This window comes from Dasypus novemcinctus, chromosome 6 (genome assembly GCF_030445035.2).
Source record: "Dasypus novemcinctus isolate mDasNov1 chromosome 6, mDasNov1.1.hap2, whole genome shotgun sequence".
NCBI classification, from domain to species: domain Eukaryota; kingdom Metazoa; phylum Chordata; class Mammalia; order Cingulata; family Dasypodidae; genus Dasypus; species Dasypus novemcinctus.
In genome coordinates, this window is record NC_080678.1 from 99342343 (window position 1) to 99369744 (window position 27402).

The 27402-nt window shown below is 45.8% G+C and overlaps 1 protein-coding gene and 1 long non-coding RNA gene across 2 annotated transcripts; both read right to left on the bottom strand.

Moving 5' to 3' along the window:
- Positions 1–4972: 4972 nt before the first annotated feature.
- Positions 4973–7005, bottom strand: LOC131278898 (anthrax toxin receptor 1-like). Its single transcript, XM_058299534.2, has 6 exons — positions 6952–7005; positions 6814–6847; positions 5722–5801; positions 5576–5644; positions 5163–5240; positions 4973–5044 (listed from the first exon to the last, which is right to left on the bottom strand). Exons 1-6 carry the CDS (start codon positions 7003–7005, stop codon positions 4973–4975), a joined length of 387 nt encoding a protein of 128 aa, XP_058155517.2.
- Positions 7006–8907: 1902 nt separating this feature from the next.
- Positions 8908–27145, bottom strand: LOC131278997 (uncharacterized). The gene is made up of 3 exons (XR_009186342.1): positions 27049–27145; positions 9666–9737; positions 8908–8991 (listed from the first exon to the last, which is right to left on the bottom strand). It is a non-coding gene; the product is annotated as an uncharacterized lncRNA (long non-coding RNA).
- Between the last annotated feature and the right edge of the window lie 257 nt (positions 27146–27402).

Consider the following 27402-nt stretch of genomic DNA (forward strand, 5'->3'; position numbering starts at 1 on the left):
AACACTGGGGTCCAGGCCATAAGACAAAGGACCTTCTGGAGATCCTCCCTGGATGGTTGCATTCCCAGTCCTGATGCACACTGATGACCAGCTTCCTGTTCAGCGATGTTTTCACATGGGGCACTATTCTCTGGGGACTTGCTTTCCAGAAGCTCAGAATTTACCAAGTCATCAATATCTGCTCTCTTTGTGCCCATCAGTTCAGTCCTCACTTATCCCTTTCCTCTCACATTTTACTATGAGCTTCAAGGAGAAGCCAGGCTGCATTTTCTACATTTAGTCTCAAATCTCCTCAGCTACATTTCCAAGCTTGCCATTTCCAAATTCTATCATCTTCCATATGATATCAGGACTCAACTTTGCCAAATTCTCTGCCACTTTAAAACAAGGATCGCCTTTCTTCCAGTTTGCAACGACACATTCATCATCTCTGACTAAGGCCTCATCGGAAGTTCCTTTAGCATTTGTGTTTCTACCAACAATCTCTTCAAAGTACTCTGGGCCTTTTCTATCAAGCACCACCCAATTCTTCCACCTCTACATTTTTATCCCATTTAACAGCTTTTTTCTTTTTTTTGTATTTTTTAACATTATTGAATTATATCACTCATGCATAAACATAGATAAAGAAATAGTGTAAGAAACATATAAACCTCATACAGGGCTCTCATACCTCATCCTATCACCAATACCTTACATTGTTGTGGAGCATTTTTTACTCATGATTAAAGAGCATCCTTAAAATATTACTAACCAAAGAATCTTACATTTGGTTTATTTTTCCCTAACCCACCCTATTATTATTTTTTATGTTTATATCATTTATACATGAACACACATAAATTATATGTGTATAGAAAAGTTGGGAACTTACAAAGCAAACATGCATAACATCATACAGGGGTCTCATACATCAACTCACCACCAACATTTTGCATTGTTGTGAGACATCTGTTACAAATTATGAAAGAATTTCTTCAAAATCTTACTCCTAACCATAGTCCTTATCTTTTATTTGGTATATTTTTCCCCCATACTACCCTGCTATTATGTTTTTAATGTATTTTTATGATAGAAGTTACAAACTTACAAAACAATCATGTACATGTACAGAATGCTTATACAGCATCCCTCTGTCAACACATCACACCATGGTGGAACATTTGCCACAGATTATCAGACAATATCATCGATCATTACTAGGTCCATAGCATATATTTGGCACACTTTTTCCATACTCAAACAGTATCAACACAGTACATCTTTAACATAGATGCATGAATATTACATCACTGCTGTTAACCACAGCACATAGGTCACTCCAATTGTTTTCCCATGCTTCACAACATTCCCACCAACCTGCAATAGTGATGTACTTCTGCTGTAGCTCACATAGAACTCTTGCATCTGTACCATCAACCACAATTCCCATCCACCTCTGGTTTTACTGTGTTATTTAGTCCCTAGTTAATTCTCTAGCTTTCTGTCAATTGGCATTTACATTCCTAGACTACCCTTTTCAGCCACATTCCCATTTATAAACCAGCTGTTACTCACTATAATGTGGTACCTTCAACTCTATACAGTTCCACACTTTTACAGTAAGGTTAATTAAAACTTTTACATACATTAAACATCAGTGGTATACCTCAGTCCTCCTCTTATCTCCTTTAAGACTCCACCACCTACCACCAGGTCTTAAAAACATTTTCCTACATTTTCTTCTAGAAACTTTATGGCTCCTGCTTTTACATTTAGATTTTTGATCCATTTTGAGTTAATTTTTGTAGAAAGTGTGAGATACAGGGGTGTCCTCTTTCCTTCTTTTGACTATGAAAATCTAGTTCTCTCAGCACCATTTGTTGAAAGGACTGTTCTGCTCGAGTTGGAGGTGTTTGACAGGCTTGTCAAAAGTAACTAGATCATAGATGTGAGGGTCTTATTTTTGAACCATCAGTCTGGATCCATCGGTCTATGTGTCTGTCTTTATGCCAGGACCATGCTATTTTACCACTGTAGCTAGGTAATATGAATTAAAGACTGGAAGTGAGAGTCCACCAACTTCACTTTTCCTTTTAAGATGTTTCTGGCTATTAAAGACCCCTTACCTTTCCAAATAAATTTGATAAGTGTGTTTTCCATTTATTTTTTAAAGGCTGATAGAATTTTTATCAGGTTTGCATTGAATCTGTTTATTAGTTTGAGTAGAATTGATATCTTTAATGATATTTAGTTTTCCAATCTGTGAGCATGGAATGTTCTTCCAGTTATTTAGGTCTTTTTTTTTTTTTTTCTTTTAACAATGAGTTGCAGGTTTCTGAATAAAAATGCTTTACATTGTTAAGTTTATTTCTAAATATTTAGGTTTTATCTTTTCTATTTTATTTTCACTATTCTTTTTGCACTTTTACTTACTTTTACTAATATGTTCTTCATTTGTAGAATCTCTCTTAAGCCTCTCTCTCCTGTCTTTTCTTTTCAGGCTCCTGCACTCCCTTTAGTATTTCCTGCAAAGCTGATTTCTTGGTTACAAACTCTCTCAGTCTCTGTTTACCTGTGAATGTTCTAAACTTACCCTCATTTCTGAAAGACAATCTTGCTGGATATAAGATTCTTGGCTGGAAAATTTTCCTCTTGCAGTATCTTAAATATATCATACCACTGTCTTCCTGCCTCTGTGGTTTCTAATGAGAAATTGGCACTTAGTCTTCTTGGGTATCCTTTACATGTTATGCATTGCTTTTCTCTTGCTATTCTCAGAATTCTCCCTTCGACTTTGGCATTTGACATTCTGCTTAGTATGTGCCTCACAGTTGGTCTATTTGGATTTATTCAGTTGGGAGTACTTTGCGCTCCTTGGACATGGATATCTATATTCTTCAATAGGGTTGGGAAATTTCCTACCAGTATTTCTTCAAATATTCCTTATGCCCCCTTTCCTTCTCTTCTCCTTCTGGGACACCCATGACATGAATGTTTGCACTTCTCTTGCTGTTATTTAGTTCCCCAAGACCATGTTCAATTTTTTCCATTCTTTTCTTCATCTATTCTTTTGTGTGTTTGCTTTTAGAGTTCATTTCTTCAAGCTGACCAATCCTTCCTTCCGCATCTTCAAATCTGCTATTATATAATTCCAGTGTATTTTTAATTTCATTTATTGCACCTTTCATTCCCATAAGATCTGCTATTGTTCTATGTATGCTTTCAAATTCTTCTTTGTGCTCATCCAATGTCTTTTTAGCATCCCAAGTCTCCTTAGCCATCTCATTAAATTTATTGAGGTTTGTTTGAATATCTATGATTAGATGTCTTAACTCCTTTATGTAATGTGGAGGCTTGTCTTGTTCCTTTAACTGGGCCATATCTTCCTGTTTCTTGGTGTGGATTGGAATTTTTGTTGCTGCTTGGCATGTGGCTACTAAATGTATTTATTCTGGGTGCAGTTTCTCTCTTTAGGGCTCTTGTATTTTCTCCCTTGTTTGTCATTTAGTACAAGCCAAGGATGTCATTGGTGCTGTAAGCTGTGGAGGGTCAAGCTACCCTCATTGCCCCAGGGACTGATGATGCTTCTCCCAGTTTTCTCCTTTGCCAGGGGTAGGGACAGAGCCGCACCCTTGTATAATAATCCAAGTCATACAGGCCTAGACTGCAGTTGCCCAGAGAGACTAATGAAGCTCCACGCCCCTTTCTTCCCTGCCTGGGGAGGAGATCAAGCTGCAGGTGTGGGCAGCAATCTATGCCATGCAGGCCCAAAATGATGACAGATGACCTGGTAGACTTCTGACTATTTGGTCCGTGCCAACCAAATGAACCCACAGTTACTCAGAGAGGCTGGTGCAGGGCCTGCCAGCTTCCTCTCTGCTAGAGGTGGGGCTGAAGCATAGGCTAGGACTGCAGGATGATCTTGGTGAAAGAAGCTGGTCCCTACCTTCACTGTAATTTTCAGTCAACCTGGCTTACCCTCATCCAGGGGGATGGAGTCAAAATGGTGGCTACTGGCCTCTTTCAAACTTGGACTGGCTCAAGTTTTAGCAGTTCTTAGGATTATATTTGAATCTGCTGAATTTTCTATTTAGTAGTTGAATTTGGTGCCCAAACATCTCTTCCTGGTTTTTGGAAGTGGAACTTCCAGTTCTAGACACAGAATAGCTCCTGATGTTGCAGGATATTTGTCTGGTCTCCTGGAAGCCCCAAACAGGTGACTTAGACAGCTCTGGGGGGTTACTAACAGCCCTGTAGCACAAACTGACTCCAGGAGCTCCTTATTCTGTTGCCATTTTGCTGGTTGTCCCATCTAACAGCTTTTTAAACATTTTTGGTATTTGCAATAGCAGTTACCCACTTTCTTATTACCAAAATCTGTTACAGTTTGCTAGGCTGCCAAAAGCAACATACCAGAAATGGGTTGGCTTTTCGAGTGGGGATTTATTTGCTTTCAGATTACAGTTCTGAAGTATCCTTTCTGAAGACCACCTACTGATGATCCTGGACTCCAATGTATGTCGCATGGCACATGGTGCATCTGCTGATCTCTCCCTTCTCTTCTGGGTGTCCTTATTTCCAGTATCTTGCTTCTGTTGTTGTCTCTCTCTTCTTCTGAATTTCATTCACTTTAAACAAGTCCTGGTATAGGACAGAGAACAACCCTGGGCTATGCCATAATTGAAGTAACCTCCTCAAAAGGGAAAGGCCCTACATACATTAGGTTCACACCCACAAGAATGGAATAGCTTTAAGAACATGCTTTTATGGGGTCTATACAGCCTCAACCACCACAACAACACATGTACATACACACACACACAAACACATGCCAACACCCACATGCACATATATACACTCATGAAAAGGCACACACATGCAAACATTCACACCCATATATATTCACACACATACACCCATGCATATCCACATACACACATGGATGTACATATACATGCACACATATACCTCTGTCTACACCAGTGACACCTCAGCCCTTACCTCCCATGCAGACACTGGTAGGCTCCAGAGATTTAATTTTGATACAGCTCTTCTCAATTACCTAGAATCCACAGTGGGCAGAAGGGCAGTATGTGAGCTCTGGGGAGATTATCGACAAGCCCCTCCTCACTTTCAGCTTCTCACACCCATCGGGCTTCTCACGTCCAGTTCCCACTCACCTGGGAAATGATGCTTGACAGGGAGTTCAGATCAGGGACCCCAAACACATGGTCCTTGGAATGTGCAATTCCTTCCAGCTACAAGGGAGAGGAGGTAGTTGGGATGCACAGCCAGGGCATGGAAGGAGCAGCTGGTTCCACAAATGGGACAGTGCCTGGCCAACACGTCAGGGTCTGGGCAGTGTTTCCCTGGAACTAGATCCTTCATCTGCAGCAGAACTCATGGGGGCAGCCTCCACCCTCAGCTGGGGTGGAACCGAGCCCACCAACTCCATCCTTTAAAGTGGATGGGGTAGACCCAAGTAATTGCAGGGGGTTAGGATGGCATCCCTCGGCTACTCGGGGAAGCAGCCTCTGACACCTGCCCCAAACCAGGCTCAAGGGCAGCCCCTGCATTACCTGTTCTCACTTACCTGTTTTTGCTCAAACTCGTTTGCACCAATGGCAAAAACGATCGCTCCCATCTTCCGAGCCTTTCGAGCCTAAGAGAAAGAAGGCGTTGAGTAGAATTCCCCAGAATCAGTGCAGCATAATGGCTGTAATGATGGATTGGACTCACTTCCTCTGCAGCCAGCCAGTCTGCCCCTTCAGGTATTTTTGCAGCCGTCAGAGCATAGACCACTCTGGTGACCTTCCTACCTGGAGGACAAGCAAAGAGGGGTCAGGTGGGAAGGGCACCTGGGGTGCACCAGGGAGCCACGGTGGCAGAACTTCAGGGCTGCCCGTGCTGGGGCACGGCCCAGTGCCCCACACCAAGTCCTTGCAGGCAAGGCGTGGGCAGCTCACTGGGATGCATGTGCCAGGCACCCTACTCTGCAGGCTTTCAGCAGAGAAGGGCCTTTGCCCAGGACCCACCTGGCAGACAGGAGACTGAGCCCATCGAAGGGCCCCTCCTGCCAGACTGCCCCACCCCCCCACCAGATGGTACCACCTGTGCCAGGAAGGGAAACCCAGCTCGTGCACCTGACAGGTGCAAGACTCCAGAACAGCAGGGAGACCACAGGCTGACCTGCTGTAATGGGTGGGCGGCAGGTTTAGGGTAAGGGATCCCTGATCTGGGCTGGCCTGGGGGTTCTTGCCAGTGTCCTGGGCCCCAGGGCCCCTGGCCAAGGCCCTGGACGGGGCCCATGTGCCCATCCAAGGGCTCTGCAAACCCCAGTGCAGCCCCCTGAGAAGCCTGGAAGGACGTCAGTACTGGTCTGTGGACAGCACCCAACACCATCAGGGAGGAAGGCACAGGGTGGAAGGAAGAAGAGCCGAAAGCCACAGTGCAGCTCAGCGGGTGCAGCAGGCAACAAAGGGTGGCAATCGAGAAGACGTCCCATAAATCACACCCTATGTCTGCGTGGGACCCTCGTCTGCTTCCTTTTTTTTCCCCAACTGCAGGTCAGAGAGGGAAGTGGCCTCACCTGGATGCACCTGCAGCCTCTCAAAACAAAAGGTGCAGGCAGATACCTTAGTTCTCATAAAGGCGAGGTGGGTATTATCTTAGCCTCCTTGTACAGTGGAAGATTCTAACTCAGAGACCATAAGGAACTTCCTCCGGCTCAGAGCTAGAACATGGGGGAGGGATCGGGACGCGAACGCGCTGATGCCCAAGCCCGGCTTTGCCCTCGACCCCTGAGAACACGGAGGGCAGGAGGGGGCTTACCTTGAGAGCTGGATTTTCTCATCATCATATTTGCCTGCAACAAAAGAAGGAAATGTTGGACAAGGGGGTTAGATGAACAAGGAGCCCTCCAAGAATGTGATACAGAGGGATGAACTCCCCGGGCTCCAGCAGCTGTACCTTCTCTAGTCCTACATTCATGTAGGAAGATGACACCAGATTACGCTCACGCATGAGTCTCCGGAGACCTTGTTGAAGATATTCTCTGAAACGCAACATGGAGAAGGCAGTGGAGGTGGGCGTGGCCCTCCCACCATCACTCTGCGTGGACGTGAAAGGACGCGGGTGCATCTCACATGCAGACAGGGCTCCGCTGTCCCCATGGGCTCGGCCTGGCTTGCTGGTTGCATCCCTGACCCACAGCACCGAGCACCCAGCCCCAGGGGCCCTGCATCTGACCATCCACTCCACAGTGGGGGCTTCCCTGCACGTGCAGCTGCAAGGCAGCACTCACGAGGGACCAGTGTTTCTGTGGAACTCCTGGGGGACCCCCGGCAGGCGGCCCACTGGAGGCTGTGTTTGGGGAAGCTTGTCCTCCTTTTGCACTGCCCACCCCCTCCCCTGTTCAGCAGCCCCCTGGGGGGGAGCTCAGTGCCACTAGATGCTTGTGTCAGTGCTAGAGGAAGCAGCAAATAGGCCTAAGAGGGTTCCTGGGCTGCTGGGGGAGAAAGGCCGAAAGCTGGGAGGAGGGTGGACTGTGGGCAGAGGGGGGGTAGTGGGGGTGGCCTCACAGGCCCGCCCAGCTCAGGAGGTGGGGTGGGACCCCTGGAGGCTGCTGTGCAGGCTCCACCTCCCTGGGCAAGCCCCTCCTCCTGCAGGTGCCTCTTGCCCTAGGATCCCCCCTCTGGTCTCACTCTCCTGACAGCCCAGCTGGGGCCACCCAGTCCCTATGCTCTGGCCTCTGCCCCCACAGCAGACCCTCCAGGACCCTGCACCTGCCACCCGCGGCCCCACGCTCTCCACACACACCCCAGGGGGTCAGGCTCCCTCTGCTCCCAGGCCCAGGGCCCCTTCAGGCCCCACCCCACCCCTCTGCCCCACCCCTCCTCAGCTCCAGCAGGGAGCACCTGTGGGAGCACCAGTCCCAGGCTGCCCCAGCTCTGCTGCAGGCCACGCGCACCCAGGGCTGCTGCTTGAGGACTCGGGGCTCCCTGCACGTGTCCCTCCTGCACAGTTCCTGCAGCCTCCTGCCTGGGGGGGCCTTCCTACCCCAGGTCAGCTCCCCCTGGACAACACGGCCCCACCCAGGGGCCTTCCAAGACTTGCTTCCTCCCACCTCCAAACTCACATGACACCCACTCCCCCTCCACACTCTCACGCTGCCCAGAGCATCAGCCCTTGCAGCTCCTCCTGGAGCATCATGGGGAGGATTGGCCCCCCTGGCACCCCCCACAGGTGCTGCCTCCTGCTACTCCTGCTGCCCTGCCTTCCCTCCAAGTTGCGGGCAGCATGCTCTGCTCCATCCCCAGGTGCCACCCCCAGGCTGACATGTACCCAAGGCTCCTTTGGGCTCCCCACTCGGGATGGGGCCCCAGCACTGGCGTCCCCATGTGCCTGGACCCTGCGGCCACCAGGCACTTTGCCAGCCCCACCCCCAGGCTTTGTGACCCCATCCAGGCCACCATGTGTCCCCAGCTGTGCCTACCCCATGCCTGGGGGACCCTGCCCTTGGGCTCCTCTTTTGACCCACTCTGGCTTCCCTGGACCCTTTGCTCCAGCACCCTGACTGCCCCCATCGTCCCACCTGGTTCAGACCCTGCCCCCCCAAATCTAGAGTGGGATGAGCAGGCACAGAGCTGGGCTCACAGCACAGGCAGGGCTGGGACAGGACACGCACGAGTCTCCACCAGCCCCCCTGGGTCCCTGGACTCTTCAGAGACTCTGATGAAGGGACATGCTGCCAGGGGCTGCTTGGGACAGAAGGGAGACAGGGGAAGGGGTGAGGAGAGAACACTGGGGGAGACAGTGCCAGGTGCCAGGCATCCCCAAGGAACCTGGGTCCTGGGTGAGGGCCAGCCTGATGCTGGGGCTCATTCCTCACTGCCCTGGGGGGCCTCCGGGTCTGCTGAGGGCATCAGGGGGTCTTACTCGTCTGACGTGAGGTCCATGGACACGTAGCCCTGAGAGTCGAACGTGATGAAGGCAATCCGCATTTTCGGGCTGTGAGGAAGCACCCACTCATGAGAGGCCACTCACAGCTGGAAGCCGCATGCCCACGCAGCCAGGCCAGGCCACAGCCCAGCCGCCCCCTCCCCACCATGTCTCACGTCTGGGTCCACTCCCCACCAGGCAGTGCCGACAACTTGAGTGAAGGACTTGGAGGCTTCACGCAAGAGCGGGTGCCAGGATGGCATTCTGCCCACCCCTAGAGCCCAACACCCCAGAAGATGCGCCTACCTGCACACACATGTGCACACCTGCACACACCTACACACACCTGCAGTGACATCGAGACCTGCACTCGCATCTCTGAGGTGTCTCCCTTCTACTGTGATATTCTTGTAGCTCTGTCCCTCCTTTCCCTCCCCCATCTTCCCTCCCCCATCACCCCTCCTCCAGCAATTAGCCCTCTCTGGGGAGCTGGTCACCACCTCCCTGTCCTGGCCATGGATGGACTTTACTGAGCTCCTCCCCCTTGGCACCACCCCTCGGCCACCACAGGGGGTGTCCACTGGCATCTGTCCATCTGTCCTCTGCTCTGGTTCAGAGCCCTGGGCTCAGGGCTCCCACCCGAGGGACGTGCAGGCCCCTGGAGGCTCCAAGGGATGTGTGCTCTGCCTGGCCGGGGCCGAGCTCCCACAGCCCAAGGGGCCCGCAGCTCGGAGAAGCCATACTTCTTTAATTTATTCACGATGTCAGCAACAAAGATGTAAATGCTCCTCCAGCTTTTTCCCACAAACATCGACCTGAGGAAAAGAGGGCATGGGTCAGGGGGATGAGGTGCCCTGTCGGGCAAGCAGAGTTTCTACCTGTCCCCCAATTCCAGCAGCCTCTCTAACAGGTGCCTCCCTCCCAGACACAGCCTTGGAGAGCAGCAGCCCTCAGGCCCCACAGTGCATCTGGTGAGCAGGGCAGGGGGGCGCCCCCAGCCCATTTGCCCAGGTCAGAGGAGCTTCCTGGACTGGGACCTTCCAGTGCTGAAGCCAAGTCAGCCCCAGGCAGACAGAGGTGTGGACACTGGAGGAGCCGAGAGGGCCAGGAATGGGGGTGATGGATTGGCTGGCTGAGCCTATCAGGTGCTGACCAGCGGGGAAAGCCACAGGCCCTCCCACCCACACTTTCAGGCTCTTTCTCCCTCTGAGTAAATGGAGAAGCTTCTCCAGGTTGTGTTCAGTGCCTGGAAGAAGTGAGGTGGTTGGAGGAGGCTGAGGCTCAGAGCCCCTTCTGGCCAGGTGGGAAGCTGCTCATATCTATGTATCTCCCCTGGGTTCAAGGTCTTTGCATGTCCATAGATCTGTTGTGTACAGCTTTGTGGAGCTGGGCATGACTCAAGTTATGGAGGGAAGTGGCTGGTGCCTAGGTTCCATGCAGGCCTGCAGTCTGAGGGCCTGCAGAGGTAAGTCATGGGGGCAAGGCTGGCCCCAGGCCTCCTTGTTCCCTGCTGGCTCTCTCCCTGGATCTGTGACCATTCACGTCTCCCCTATGCCATGCATCAGAGGGACCAACCCACAGGGAGGCCCTTCCTTTCCCTTCCAGCAATTAATGTACCATTGGGCAGTTTGGAGCTCTGTATCCATAAAAAACATGTTCTGAAACTAAATCCATTACTCTGGGTATGAACCCTTGAGGAAAAGGACGTTGATGAGGTTGCCTCAGATAGTATGTGGTCCAGAATGGGTCCTAATCCTGTTACTGAAGACCTTTAGGTAAGGACACAGAGAAAAAGCCACAAAGGGAGCAGCTGGAAGGTAAAAGTCAACAGAGCCTAGAAGAGAAGGGGGAGACCAGGAGAGGCTGCTATGTGTATTGCATCATGACATAGGGGCTCAGGACCAAAGACCTAGACAGCCTGCCCTGGGAGGCCAGTCTTCGGGAAGAAAGCATCATCTTGGCTTGGACCTCTCTCAGCCAATAAATTTTTGTCTTTATTTTTCAATGTTACATTAAAAAAATATGAGGTCCGCATATACTCCACACCCCCCTTACCCCACTCCTCCTACAACAACAGCCTCCAACATCATGGTACACTCACTGCTCTTGGTGAACACATCTCTGAGCATTGCTGCACCACATGGTCAATGGTCCACATTTAAGTTCATACTCTCCCCCAGTCCACCCAGTGGGCCATGGGAGGACATACAATGTCCAGTAACTGTCCCCGCAGTATCACCCAGGAGAGCTCCAAGTCCTGAAAATGCCCCCACATCACATCTCTTCTTCCCACTCCCCACCCCCAGCAGCCACCATGGCCACTTTCTCCACCTCAATGCCACATTTACTTCCATCACTAATCACAATTCCAGAATAGAGCATCAGCAAGTCTGCTCTAATCCATACTCCACTCCTCCTCCTGTGGACCCTGGGATGGTTATGTCCACTCCACCTTTGTATCAAGAAGGGGCTTAGCTTCCACTTGGATGATGGATACAGTTCTCCTGTTTGCAGTTGTAAGCACTCTTGGCTCCCTGGTGTGGTGGTTGACCTTCTTAACCTCCCTGTTAGCTGGCTTTTTGTGTAATCCAACCCACTGTATGGTATTTGCTTTAGCAATGAGGAAACTAAAACAATTATCAATGTCCTGTTTACAGACATTGCTATACAACCAAGAGCAATCTTCTCCTCCCCTCCCTCTTTACTGCCTCCTCTAGGCTGTGTCTAAAACGGTCAGCAGGGCAGTGCTCCAAGGTGTATTCACCAAATGCAATGAATGTGCCTTACTGATAAAAAAGGATGTTGATGTGGGAGGAGTGGGGGTGGGGGGTGGGGAGTGTGGTATATGGGAACTTGCATTTTTTAATGTAAGAGTCGTGTGATATATTTATCTTTTTTAAAAAAATGTAAATAAATAAAACTGCCAGCAGACAATGAGGAAACTAAGGGCAGATGGTTCTAAAGATATCAGGACTATCATTTATGGGGTATTTATATCCCAGGCACTTTTTATGCATGACTTCGAATTCCAGGACAACCTGATGACCCAGTGTTACTATCATTTCACAGATGGGATAACTGAGGGTCAGGCAGGTCAAGTCGTTGGCCACACTTTCTGGGGCTAGCATGGATAAGAACCCATCTCCAATCACAAAGCACCTGCTCTGCCCTTTGCAGGAGGTGCAGGCACTCTGGGTCCTCTCTAGCATTGGGCAACTTCTGGACTGCAAAGCTCTAGCTTCTGAAAATGCACCCACAGTACAGACTTTACTCTTCGCAGCCCACAGTAAAAAGTACAAGGCCCCTCCTTTTCCTAGCTAATGCTAACACTTCTCTCTACTCTTTTCTTCTTGCCCTGACTGAAAAGGGCCTTCAAAAGAATTACAATTACAAGAATATTTATAGGAAGCAAGAGTCATCAACTCACACACACCATCTAGGAAAGTTCCCAGTTTGAGATGATTTTGAAGGAGGGTCTAGACTACAGAAAGAAAGCAAGGCCTTATGGCCAGTAGAATGAGTCACAGGATACCCAAAGACTGGAGAAGGACACAGTGTGGAATAGCAAAAAGCTTCTGGCACAATGAGCTGCAATAGTGTTTTCGTGCCCCCCTTTTAGATGAGAATGGACAAAGATGGTCAGACACTCGAGGAACACCTCAGCTCTTATAATTTGTGACCAAAATATCAGTACCTACAGCAACAACCAGAAAAAATCAGAAGAATTAATGAGCGGGATAAAATGTAAAAATTCTGCAGTTCATAGTCTCAGAGAATTAAGAGAATATCTGTGAAAAAATTGGGAAGCTAGTTATGTAAGAGGGAAGCTTCTACATAATCAGAAAACATGGGAAACTAAAAGATCCCTGAAATAACAAGATAAAAATAAATATAACAAATAATTAAAAACTAAATAACACTATAATAAATAGCTCAGCTATAAACAATATTTATATTGTAATGTCAAAGTAAGCAATAAATACTTAGTGTGAAATTATTTAACTCTGTTAGGAAAATGGAAGAGTTCAAGAGATAATATGTAAACTTTAATAAGAAACTGTACTCAGTACAACCATGTTATCAGAATAATGTGCAACATGCTCACAAAAGAAGAGGTTTTGCAAGTGACTGCTTCTGGAAGGTAGGACTGGAGGTCAGGAGATGGGAGGTTAATTTTCAGTTTCGATGGGGCCATTCCTGCAGGGTATGAAAATGTTGGTCCATGCAAGGAAACGTGACCTAAAATTCAGAGTTATCTTCGCAGTGTCTCTGTAAAGAATGTGTCCCTGGGCACTGGACATGTGTGAGTGGAGGTAGATTACCAGTGCAGTTCTATCCCCAGGTGGAGATTGAGCCTGATGACCTGTGAGGTCACTAACCACTCTCTGAGCTGTGAATCCTGAAACCAGCAGCAAACAAGACAGGGTGGAAAAAATATGTTTCAGCATCAAGCCTGTACCTTCCTCCTGATCTTCCCACTGCCTGAATATACTGAGGTCAGACCAGAAAAGCCACATGGGGCCATTGGCCTGCAGGGGCATCCAGTGAGCCGCTAGGTCTCAAGCATCTTGGGGAGAGGCCCCAACATTTGGCTACTAGGACTGTCTGGAGCAGGCTGATGCTTCTTGGGCAGTGAGATGACAACTCCCAGCAGGAAGTGGTGGATGGCATGAGTGCCAGAGGAAAGGACAGGAGGCTGCAGGTGGGACCAGGCATCCCATCCAGCCTTTACCCTGGAATGCCCTTTATTCCACACCTGCACATCAGCCACAGGTACCTCCTTGTCACCTTGTGAGGGGTCCTGAGAAGGTGAAAAAAAGAGAACCTGGATGGCCCTCTGAAAGGGAGAGCACAGATTAACTGCTGCCTTGCCTGTCTCTGTTCATCCTTGTGCATCTGCTACCTTCCTAAGGTCAGTTCCTGGAAACTGACTTAATCCAGCAGTACACCAGGATCTCAAGGATGCTGAGAAAGGGGTTACAAGTCACAGCCAAGGCTGTAGAGAAGCTGTATGGCAGCCTATTTCATGGGTTGAAAGAATTTTGTTGGAAGATTCCAGGCTCACTGCCTCAGGCCATTGGCTAGATCTCTGCTGTGACACAGGCTCAGGCCTGGTTTGAACTGGGGGGTCCAGGCTGTAGCTCCCTGAGGCAAGCTGTGTGAAGCCTCAAAGAAAAGATGGACCAAGTGCATGTCACAGGCCAAAGGGAGCTGAAGGGACCCTCAGAGAACCCCAGGAGAGGAACAGGACAGGCAGGACCTCTCCCCTTTTGGAAGAGAATTTAGGACAGGTTCTAGATCTGTCATCAGTCTATCAGAAGCTGCTTCTCAATCATCTACTCCAGGTCCAAGAAGGAATTTACCAGCTGAAATACTTTGGCCTTCCTTCAGTTAAATTCCCCCCAAATTTGGCTGCAAACCCCAGAGATGAAGAAGCGACAGGACTGTCCAAATCCAAGGCACTCATGGGGAAGCTGCACAGAAAGCTGGTTAAGAAAGAACCGAGGGATTTTACATCCTGACCTTGAGATCCCCAAGCATGGAGAGGGGCTGGCCTGGCTCACATTCCACAGAGCCTGGCCTGAAACCCAGGTTGGGACTCCTGGCATGTGCTCTGAGGCCTGTGTACTGCCAGAAAAGAGCCACGTCGTGGGCAGACAAAGGGTGTGGGTGGGTACTGTGGGTGCTACAGAGAGCGGAGGGGGGTGGGGGCAGCCCTGGACATCCCTTCCCACCTCCCTTGCCTGTGGGGTTATCCCCCCACCAGGTGGCTTCGGCGTGGGCCCTGGAATGGCAGAGGCTATCCCAGCTGCAGGGATCTTGGCCGATGGCTGAGGACAGGCACAGCCAACCCAGCAGAGACCCAGGCGAGGCTTTCCTCACACAACCTGAGCCTTTCCTTTTCTGCAAAAAGAATCGAGAGTGGGCCTGCCTCATTCTGGTCGAAACCTGGAAGGATAAAGCTGCAACTGAGAAGGAACATTCCTTCCTTCTTCACAGGGTCGAGGCACCGGGCTCGTTCCTCCAGGTGTTGCCATCCAGCCTGATGGAGGCAGGGCTGGAGACTGAGGAGGAATGGCAGTGTGGGGCCCTGGCTCACAGCCCAGAGCAAAGTCAGTCAGGGACCCTCAGGGACTACAGCACGCCTTCAGCAAATACTGGAGACTGTGGGAAGAGCGTGTCCTTGATTGGGCCTTAGTGTGGGACTTCGAAACCCATGAGCCAATAGAAGGCTGTTCTAAGCTAACTCATTGTGTGCCTCAACAGTGTCAGCAAACCAAGACAGATTTTGGTACTGGGAGTGGGGTGCTTTTAAAATTATCTAAACATATGGAAGTGGCTTTAGAATTGGATAATGGGTGAGGGTTGGAAGAATGTGAAGCCATTGATTTAAAAAAAAAAAAAGCCTAGATTACTTTGAAGAGAAGATTGGTAGAAAAGTGTATATTAAAAGTAAATTGTATACAATTTCTATTTGGTTTGATCCTAAGGTTTTGGTAATGAATGGTGGTGATGGTTGCACTGCATTGTGAATGTAATTAGCAACACTGATTCATAGCCCTGAATTACATTATGAATGCAGTTAAAGGGGAAATGTCACGTTGTATATATGTTACTAGATTAAATTTTTTAAAGAAAACTTAGGACTGTACAACTCAGGCAGAGAACCAAATTGTAAACTATGGACTACAGTTAATAATACAATTATAAAATATCCTTTCATGAATTGTAACAAATATAAAACACTAATGTAAGGTATTAATAATAGGGTGGTATATTTGAATCCTTTTTCTTGCATGATTTTTCTGTAATCCTACAACTTTTCTAATAAAAAAAAGAGAAATTGGCAAACAAATGTTTCTAGTGAGGGTTCAGAAATAACTGAAAGGTGTAGAGAAAGTTTCTTATCAACTTAGAGAATACTTGTATTGCAATGAACATAATGTTTGTAGAAATACAGACATCAAAAGTGCTTCTGCTGAGGTCTTAGGAGGAAATGATGAATGTGTTCTTGGAGACTGGAAGAAAGGCAAATCCTTATTATGTAGCAATGAACTTGGTGAAATTGTGTAGCTAAGCTGGATGGAAGACAAAACTCGTAAGTGAGCTCTTGGATGTTTAGCTAGGAAATTTCCAAGGTAAGTGTGGAAAATGCTGCCTGGTATCTCCTTGCTATTTTTAGCAAACTGAGGGAGGGAAAACAAGTCTAAAAGGAACCAGCTATTGATGCTTTGGAAAGGTCTCAGCCAATCCAGACAACGTATTCTGATTAGGCACGGAAACAGCTCTATTAGGGCCCTCCCCAAGATATGAGGAAGGCAGCTCCCAAGAACAAGGTCCCACGGGAGGCTTTGGTTGAACTGAAATTTGCAAAGATGAGGTGTATGACTCATGCATCCAACCAGCCACCTCAGAGGAAGTCAGGCTTGGAAATGGGATTATCCAGTAAGGATATGTGGGAAATCCTTTCATCTGGTAGCATGGGCACTCTTGAAATGCATGCAAAACTGACAAGAATTTTGAGAATTTTTTGAGTACAGGCACTGCCAGCCTTGGCACAAAGGGTCAGAGATGGGACAAAATCAAGAAAAAATGACTGCAGGGGCAGAGCCATGGGAGCAGAAGTCTGGGCTAACTTCTCCTTTGCACTTCAGTCCTTGCTTCCATCCTTCCTTCTTCATATTCATTTTCTGCATGGATGCCAAAGGCTCTTTTGAAAACACAAGTCTGACCCATCACACTTCTGATGAAGGCCTCCTTTCAATGACCCCCAAATGCCCTTGAGATGAAGAGTAAGCCTTATTCATGGCCCCAGGTCCTTGCCATCTGGCCTGTGCTCCTCTCTTCCTCTTCCTTTCTCCCCTTCCTTCCTTAAGCTCCAGGCCTGCCTAGACCACCTGACATCTGCTTTCTCTGGACCTCTGCACAGGCTTTTCCCTCAGTATGCAGTCCCTTCCCTAGAACTCAGAGGTGCCCTGGTCAAGGAAGTGGGCACACAGTAGGTGCTCACCCACATTTTCCAAGTCCATCTAGTGTAAACACCTGTTCCCCAAATCCTGGGTGTCCCTGAATGGGAATGATAACCAGAGAGCCTCCACACAGGTAACAGATTTTCTTTTTAATTCCCCCCACCCCTTGCAGCTTGTTTGTTGTCTGCTTTCTGTATCCATTCACTGTGCTTTCTTCTGTGTGTCTGTACATTTATTTATATTTATTGCCCCCCCTTTGTGGCTTGCTTTTTGTCTGCTCTCTGTGTCCATTTGCTGCACACTCCTCTATGATTTTGCTTGTCTCCCTTTTAGTTGCATCACCTTGCTGGGTTGGCTCTCCACGGCGTGCAGGCGAGCCTGCCTTCACAAGCCTACCACCATATGGTAGACGGGAGCCCAACTGATTGAGCCACTCCCTCTTCCCTAACAGATTATTTTTGCCTCCAAGACCACATCAGCAGCTCCCAGGGACCCCAGCCATTGGTTTAGGACTGGGTCCTGGAGTTGCACACTCCAGAGTTTCAATTCTGTCTCCATGTCTTCCTTTTAGAAGTGTCAACAGATCACTTTCAGTCCGTGAGCCTCCTCCTCTCATTCTCTACAAAGTAAGGGTAATGCCATTTACCCAGTGTTGTCAGACACTCAGTCAGGGGCATTCACTTCCTCCTTACACTTACCCCAGTCCAGGCCACAACTCAACTTCCCCACTCAAACTGTCAAAAATGTCATGGCCTCTGCTTTCAATATGGGTTTGGAATGTGGCCAATTACCATATTTTCCACCAACCTATATCCTCCCCATCATCTTCTCCAACCCCCATGTGAATGCATGCTGGGCTCAGGAAATAGGGCACATTAGTTCCCCAGGGTTAAGAAGTCCACTGTGGTCCTGATAAGACTTCTGCACCCACCTCTGGCCACATGCCCCCACCTCTGGCCACATGCCAGCTTGAGGATATGCAATGTGTATACAAGGGCGATTTATTTGGCAAGCTCAGCATATACTCCATTTTCACAATCCAGTAGCATCGTGGACTGGCAAATGTATAGACTGGGTTTGTGGAAGGGACCGTGTAGAGCATCATCAATCCTAGGGTCTGATCTGGGCCATAGGCAACTTGAGTTGCTCACCCTGTTCCCTGCCCTCCAAGGATACCTAGGCTTCCTCCCCTCCTTTAAGAAGCCAAATGAGAGCTATTAGGAGCAAAATGGTAAAATAGGAAGTATTAAAGAATCTTCCCTCCACCTCAAAAAAAAAAGGAGCTAGAAAAAGAGAGTGTAATTAACTAGGGGGTAACCCCAAAACCAGATCAGACATTCAGAACAACCATGGGAGTTCAGGATGTAAGGAAAGACTGCCAAGAATTCAGTTTTTGTAATGAAGACTAGAAACCATGAGGCCTGCAGTGCTGGCAGTGGAGGTGGAACAGCTGTGGAAACATGTCATAGATTCTAGGAGTAGCTGGCTGTAGTCACTGTGGGCAGAGGAAACATCAGCCTCCAAAAGTCTGGCTGGAGGTCAAGGTCAGTTTGGGAAATCCTGAGACACAAGCACACATGCTAAGTTCAGTCTGGTCCCACTCAGCAGAAGGGGGTTCTGGTCTCAAACAGCATCTGCTGGAGGTAAAGATCCAAGCATCTTTATATTTGGTGGGTATCTGTGATGGTTAGGCTAATGTGTCAACTCAGCCTGGTAATCGTACCCAGTTGTTTGGTCAAGTAAGCACTGGGCTAACTGTAGTAAAAGGGTATTTATGGACTTTAGTCACCACTGACTTTACTGCATAGATAGCTGATTACATCTACATCAGTCAGGGAGATTTCTGTCAGCAATGAGTGACACTATCCAATCAGTTGAATGCCTTAAAAGGGGAAGTGATTCAGCACTCAGAGAGAATTTCCCATCTAGTCTTTGGACAGCCAACATCTCCCAGAAACTCATCAAGGACCTTCATTGGACATTCATCAGAGCCATGCTTTGCAGCCTGCCTGTGGAACCTGGACGTGTGCAACCCCACGGTGATGTAAGAGAATCTTATAAAATTGCATACTATTGACAGATATCTACTATTGATTTTGTTTCTCTAGAGAACCCTGACTAACACAGTTTCATTTCTCTTTTTGTGTGTATTTTCTGGTGGATGGGTCATGAAGGACCTGCAGAGACACAAGCCTTGATTTTGGCTTTCCTGGCAACAATAGCTTCCAGCTTTCCACTGGCATCTACTTAGAGAATTAAGGGTGGCAGACATTTTTGGAAGGGGTGGGGGTATGTTTTTTTTTTCTTATTATTCTACCCCATCACTTTTTTGTCTTGTATTTGATCGGGCAGACTGAGGAAGGCAATAGCTAGCCTGCAGAGTGACCACAATACTCAAAACTCAAAATGTCCAATTCTCAACCAAAAATTACAAAAATGCAAGGAGAGAGGAATGTATGACTCACTTGCAGGAAAAATGCATTCAAAAGAATCTTTTAACCGAGGAACCCAGTCACTTGGATTATTAATCAAAGATCATAGATCAATTCTCTTAAGAGGACAAATGAACTAAAGGAAACCAGGAAAAGAATGTATTAACAAAATTATTATTTCAATCATGAAACAGAAATTATAAAGAGAAATCAAATAGAAATTCTTGAACTAAAATTATTCTAACATGAGGAAAATTCAATAGCATGAACAGACTGAAACAAGAAGAAAGGATCAGCAAACGAAAAGATAAGACCATTGAAATTATGCAAGTTGAGAAGCAGAAAGAAAAAAGAATGAAAAAGTGAAGAGAGTATAAGGAAATGGTAGGACAATATCAAATGTACCAATTCATATGTCATAGGAATCCCAGAGGTAGAAGAGAAAAAGGGGTAGAAAGAATGCTAAAAGAGATAATTGCCAAAAATGTCACAAATATGATCAAAGATAGAAATAAACTAATCCAAAAAGCTCAATCAACTTCATGAAACATAAATTCAAAGAGATCTACATTAAGACACATTTTAGTGGAAATGGCAAAGCCCAGAGATAAAAAGAGAATCTTGAAAACAGCAGGAATGAAGTGATACATCTTGTAAAAGGGATGCTTAGTAAGATTAATTCAAATATATGGAAGACAGAAGGCAATGGCATGAAATATTTAAAGAGTTGAAAGAAACAAATGACTGTCAAATGAAACTAATATATCTGTAAAAGTGCTCCTCAAATATGAGGGAGAAACTGTGATATTTCCAAATAAATGAGGAAGTTCATTACAAATAGACATGCCTTATAAAAATGTTAAAGGAACTCCTTCCCATTGAAAGGAAAGAACCCTAGACATCAATTCCAAGCTGTTTGAAAAATAAAGACCTGTGCTTTAGGTACATATATGGCTAAATGTAAATGTCAATATTACTACATGTGTCATTTGTAAAAAAATCTTTTATTTATTATATGGCTTAAAGTTCAAATGCATAAAGCCAACCATAATGATACATTATAGAGCACACATGTTAGAAGTACATTTCAATAAAAGTAACATAGGGAAGGAGAGAAATAGGAAAAGATTATGTGTAAACTATTGAAAATAAACTATAAAGGATCCATTATGTCAAATGTGATCCATATGTTAATCACAAAAATGTCCAAATTATCTACACAAATGCAAATGAGAAGTGATTCAAAATGGGTCACGATAAAGGATCACCTTAGCAAAAAAGGTAGATAATAATGGAGCAAAGGAGGGACAAAAAATGTATGAGACATACAAAAAGCAAGTAGCAAAATGTTAGAAGTCTTGCCTTTTAAATAAATACCTTAGTGTAAATGAATTAAACTCTCAAATATAAAGGTAGAGATTGGCAGAAAGAATAAAGAAGCATGATCCAACTATATGCACTTACAAGAGACTCATTTTTATTCCAAAGACACAAATAGGTTGAAAGTGAAAAAATGAAAAAGAATGCCCCAAGCAAATTATAACCCAAAGAGAGCTAAGATGGATATCTGATATCTTCCATATCAGAAAAAATATATGGTAAGCAAACACTCTTACAAGAAACAAAGATGGTTATTATATATTGATAAAAGAGTCAACTAAAAAAGAAGATGTAACAATTATAAAACATATATGCACATAACAACAGGGCCCAAATACATGAAGAAAAAGTAGAAAGAGCTGAAAGGAGAAATAGACAGTTCTATAATAATAGTTTCAACACACCATTTTCCATAGTAGATAAAACATTGAGACAGAAAATCAGCATAGAAATAGAAAATTGAAATAGCACCATATACCACTTAGAACAAAGAGACACATATAGGGCAATTTACCCAATGACACAGAACACATACATCCTTCAAGTGCACAATGATCATTCCATAGGAAGACCATATGTTAGGGCATAAGACTTGTAAATTTTGAAAAATGAAAATCATACAAAGTAACTTCTTGGCACACAATGGAATGAAGCTAGAAATCAATACCAGAAGGATCACTGGAAAAATTATAAATATGTGGAAATGAAACTACAAACTCTTCAAAACCAGTGGGTTGAAAAAGAAATCACAGAGTAAATTAAGAAGAGATCTGATGTGGGGGCATTTTCAGGACTTGGAGTTGTCCTGGGTGGAACTGCAGGGACAGATGTTGGACATTGCATGTCCTGCCATGGCCCACGGGGTGGACTGGGGGAGAGTGTAAACTAGAGTGTAAACCATTATCCATGTGGTGCAGCAGGGCTGCAAAATGTATTCACCAAATGCAATGAATGTGCCATGATGATGAAAGAAGTTGTTGATGTGGGAGGAGTGGGGTGAGGGGGCTAGGGGATATATGGAGACCTTATATTCCTTTAATGTAACTTTTTTTTAATTAAAAGGGAAGAAAAAAAAAGAGAAAATACTTAGAAAGATTTTTTAAAGCCAACATACAAAAATTCATGGGATAGAATGAATGCAGTGCTGAAAAGGAAATTTATAGCTATGAATTCCTACATGAAAAAGAAGAGAAAACTCTCAAATCAATAACTTGACTTCACATCCTGATGCAGCAGTGAGAGCAAAATAAATTCAGTGTTACCAGAAGGAAGGAAATAATTTCTATATTAGACCACAGATTAATGAAATGGAGAATGGAAAACAATTTGAGGCAATGAACACAAATAAACTTGGGTTTATGATAATTTGACAAAAAGGACTGTATTTTACCTACAGTGTCAAGAAAAAGTATACAAATAACTAAAATCAAAATAAAATAGTGATGTCATTACTGACTTTATAGAAATAAAAAGAATTATAAAAGAATACTCTAAACAATTTTATACCAACACATTAGAGGGCCAAGGCCAATTAGAAAAAGTCTTAAAAACACATCAACTACCTAAACTGACTCAAGAAGAAAGAGAAAATCTCTACACATCTATAACAAATAAAGACACTGAATAAACAGAACCATCCACCAAAATCCCAGGTCTGAATAGATGATTTCAATATTTAATTCTACCAATACTTCAAGTACAAAATAACACCAATCCTTCCCTGATCCTTCCAAAGCATTCAAAAAGAAGGAACACTTTATAATTTATTCTATAAGGCCATCATTACCTGGATACCAAAGTTTGATAAGGAAAGAAAATTACAGAGCAAGTTCCCTTGTGAATACTGATGCCAAAAACCTTAACAAAATGCTAGCAAACTGAATCCAACAGCATGTGACAAAAGATTGTACCCATGACCAAGTGGTATAGATCCCAAAATTCAAGACTGGTTCAATATATGAAAATCAATCCACGAATAGAATGAAGGAAACAAAAACACATGATCATCTAAATGGATGGAGAAAACACACTTGGAAAAAAAAACAGCACCCTTTCTTGATAAAAACACTTAGAATTCGAGAATTAGAAGGGAACTTTTTCTTTATGATAAAGGTCAATTACTAGAAAATGACCTTAAATAAAAAGGTCAACTCAGGCCAGCAGAATATCTCAGTCTACATGTAATAGCAGGAGTTAAAAATGCTTTTTGACCTGAATAAAAGGGAGAAATGGAAAGGACAAATGAGTTTATATGGCTATGAGTTCCAAAAAGAGCCAGGAGGTTATCAGAGGGGTTGCCCTTATGCACACCTCAGCAGAGTCCCAGAGACAGATAAAGTAGATACAATCCCAGGTACTGGTTCTTCTGAGGGCTACAGAGACCCACAGGTTCTATGATCATGGCAGATGGACTTCAGTGCCATGTCAGTTGGCCCTACTTTGGAGTTTGTGTTTCCGTGTGATGGAGCTGGACTCAGATGTGATCTTTGTCCACAAGTCTCTCCTGTTACTTTTACCGGAACTGTAGTTGGTGCTGGGGTTTAATGTATACCCAAGGAACCTGAATCTCTGGACTGACCATGTGATAGCCAGGCCATGAGCCTCAACAGACTTGCAACTCCTACACTCTGGTTTATTGGACTTACCCACTCAGCCAACAAGGAGGTGAAGAAGGTAAACCACCACACCAAGTAGACAAGAGTGCCTACAACTGAAAGCAGGAGAATTGCATCCAGCATGCATGTGGAATCTAAGTGTCCTCTTGATATAGATGTGCAGTGGAAACAACCATTCTAAGGTCCACAGGATGGAGGGATAGAGTATGGATTAGAGTGGAATTACTGATATTCTATTCATGAACTATTGTAATTAGTAATCAAAGAAAATGTGGCATTGGAGTGGAGAAAGTGGCCATGGTGGCTGCTGGGGGTAGGGAGTGGGAGGAAGAGGTGTGATGTGGGGGCATTTTCGGTACTTGGAGTTGTCCTGGGTGGTGCTGCAAGGACAGTTACCGGACATTGTTTGTCCTCCCATGGCCCACTGGGTGGACTGTGAGAGAGTGTGGGCTATGGTGTGGATCATTGACCAGGAGGTGCAGTGGTGCTCAGAGATGTATTCACCAAGTACAACGAATGTCTCATGATGATAGAGGAGGTTGTTGTTATGTGGGGAGGAGTGGGGTGAGGGAGTGGGGGTTATATGGGGCCTCATATTTTTTTAATGTAACATTAAAAAAATATAAAGACAAAAAAGAAAAAAGAAAATCTCACATCTAACATCTTGCTCAATGATGAAAACTGAAAGCTTTCCCCTTAAAATCTGAAACAAGATAAGAATGCCCATTTTAATCATGCTATTCAATATTCAATATTGTACTAGAAGTTCTAGCCAGAACAATTAAGAAGGGAAAGAAATAAACTGTATCCAAATTGGAATCAAGAAATAGAACTATCTATTTTGCAAATGATGTTGTCTTTTAATTAGAAAAGCCAAGGAAATCCATAAGAAAACTACTAGAATTAACAAATTCAGCAAAGCAACTGGGTACATGTTTAGCACATTAAAAATCAATTATGTTTCTATATACTAACAATGCACAATCTAAACACAAAAATAGGAAAACAATTCCAGTTATGATAGCATATAAATGAATAATATATCTAGGAATAAATTTAAGCAAGAATGTAAAAAACTTTTACAGTGAAAATTACAAAAGACCATTGAAAGATATTAAAGAAGGCATAAATGTGTGGCATGAGAAAGCCCATGTCCATGGATTGAAAGAGTTAATATTGCCAAAATGTCAATTCTGCCCAATATGATCTATGGATCCAACACAATCACTGTCAAATTACAGCAGCCATTTTTGCAGAAATGGAAAAGCTGATCCTCAAATTCACATAGAACCGCAAGGAGCCTCAGATAACAAAACAATTTTGAAAGAGAAGAATTAGGTTGAAAGAACACTGTTTTCCAATTTCAAAATACACTACAAAGTTACAGTAATCAAAACAGTGTGGAACTGGCCTAATGATAATGCATAGTTGGACCACTGGAATAAAATTGAAAGTACAGAAATAAGCCCAAACATATATGGACAAATTGATTTTGTACAAAAATGTAAGTAACACACATATGTGAAAGATTAGATTCTAACAAATGACATCATTAAAACCTGGATATCCCCTTGCAAAGGAATGAGGGTAGACTCCTACCTCATATCATATATAAAAATTGACTCAAATTGGATGAAGGTCCTAATTATAATGGCTAAAAATGCAAAGCTCTTTGAAGAAAATAATCTTTATGATATACTGTTTGGCTATGGAGTCATAGATATGATGCCAAAGTATGAACAACAAAAGAAACAGTATGTAAGTTCCATTTCATGACAATTAAAACTAATTCATTAAGGCAGTATTAAAAAAACTGAAAATATTTTACAAGATGGGAGAATAGTGGCAAATCATAGACTAATAAGGGTTTAATGTCTAAAATATACAGAAATTTTTACAATGCAACAACAGAAGCATAAAAAACTCAGTCAAACAAAAGGCAAAAGCTTGAACATACCAAAGAAGATGCACAAATGAAAAATAAGCATATGAAAAGAGTGTCTACATCATTAGCCAGTAAGGAAATATAAATGCATACTAGGTTTATGTGGCCTTGACCAACCCAATTAGCCCCTCCAAGCCTCAGTTGCATCATCCTAAAAGAGGGGAATTGAACACACTCCCTCAGTTATCAGGGACTAAAGTGTCCAGTATGTTGCTTAGCATGTAGTAAGTGCTCAGTTAATGTGATTTCACACACCCCTGGTGCCAGAGCTCCTCTTCCAACCCTGGCTGGGCTGTGCCCCCACTGGGCCAAACAGCAGAGCCTGGGAGAGCAGTAGGATGGCTGCCCAGCCACAGGGGGCCCTCTGGCCTCACTGCCCTTTCCAGAAAGACTAAACGAGAGAGGCTGTCATCCCCTCCAGATCCAGCCGTCCTCCAACCCTGATCCACTCTCCAAGGGGGCGTCAACCAGGCGAGACCTGTCCAGGGTGTATCAGAAGTCCCCCACTAGGCAGAAGAAGGGATTCTCTTCCAAGATCTGCCTCCATCACTTGACCCTGGGTCCCTCACTCACCCCTAGGGCCTCACCCCTCCCACCCAGAATTGGATGGACACCCCCCTTTGCCCCTTTCCATTCCAGGGCTGTTTGGAGGATGAAAGAAGACAACCACGGTGAAACCGTAAAGTGCTCCAGCAGAATTACCATTGGTTGCACTTCCATTACTCTTCAATGAATGCAAAGTTCACTGTCAACCCAACAGGAGGAGCTGAAGGTAGAAGCAAGACAATCTCTCCAAGGCTGACCCTGCACCTCCCTTTCCTTCTTTGGAAGGACAACCTCACAGGGGCCAGGAGGCACCTGAGCCACTGCCCAGGGGCCAAGGCCACAAGCAGACCCACCAGCTGCTCCTGAAAGTGACTGTGAAGAAGGAAGCAAAGCCACCAGAAGAAGCAAAGCAAAGGATTTTCCAAGCACCAGCGACACTTAAAATACCCAAAGAAAGCCATGAACCTGCTTTGGGACCCTGCTTTGGGACCCTGTAGAGACAGAAGTCTTCTAGACTAAAGATCAGCCCACTTGGAGGCCACTTAAAAGAAGGGACAGAAGCTTCAGAAACATTGTGGTGGCTTATGTTCCCTTCCTTATAAAGAACTAAAAGAAAACAATTTGACAGCCAAGAGATTTCAAATGGAGTCAGGAGGCCACGCAGAGGTGACTCGTAGGCCAGTCTCAGGTGTCACAAACCACTCGAGTCTACAAACCCTCACGCACAGGCTCCTCAAAACCTCAGGGGCTTCCCCACACCGAAAAGCAAAGTGCAATGAAAGGACTCAGCTAACTCCTAACAACCCCAAACATCCTCCAGCCACAGTCAACTTTGGTGCTCATCTTTTTCTTTGAAATCTCTTGCTTGGAAATGCCACAACATAACACTACTTGGGGTGCTCCCTGACTCTCTGCTTCCCGAATTGCCATTCAGGACCCCAGATGAACGTCTTGGTTGCCTTGCAGCTTAGCCTATTTCTCAGTAGAAACTGCCAAAGGAAAAGTATCTGGACACAAAAGCCTGGAGCATCCTTCTGCCTCGGGAAACGAGGCGTTCTCAGAGCCACCTCTCTTGCGACTCACCCCTGGGCCTCCCGCAGCGCCCACAAGACAGGGTCTCCCCAGGCCCTGGACCCGGGCAGAAACCCCCTGTGGAGTCTGGACCTGCTCCAATAACACCCCCCCCCCGCCCCCTCTCCCCCCCCCCCCCAGTGCATCAGGCGCCCCCAGCAACTTACTTGTCCAGGACGAAATAGAGATCCAAGGAGGGCTGGCAGGTTCCCAAATCCACTGAATTCTGGAGCCACGCGCCCCTCCCGCTCCGAACGTGATGGGGTCTGCCCCCCATGCTCAACACCTGCAGCTGCAGGAGCAGCAACAGCAGCCATAAGGGCGCTGGCCCAGGCGCCCGGGGAGCGCGGCTCCCCATCTGTCTGGTCGCTCTGGAAGCCTGGAGTCAGGCCCAGCAAGTCCACCAAAGTCTCTTCCAGGCGCTACCTCCGCCTCTGTGCGTGCTCAGCGGCCGCCGGCCCGCATCTCTAGCCTAGACACGCAGGACCTCACCACACACCCGCGCAGGGCGCCAAGCAAGA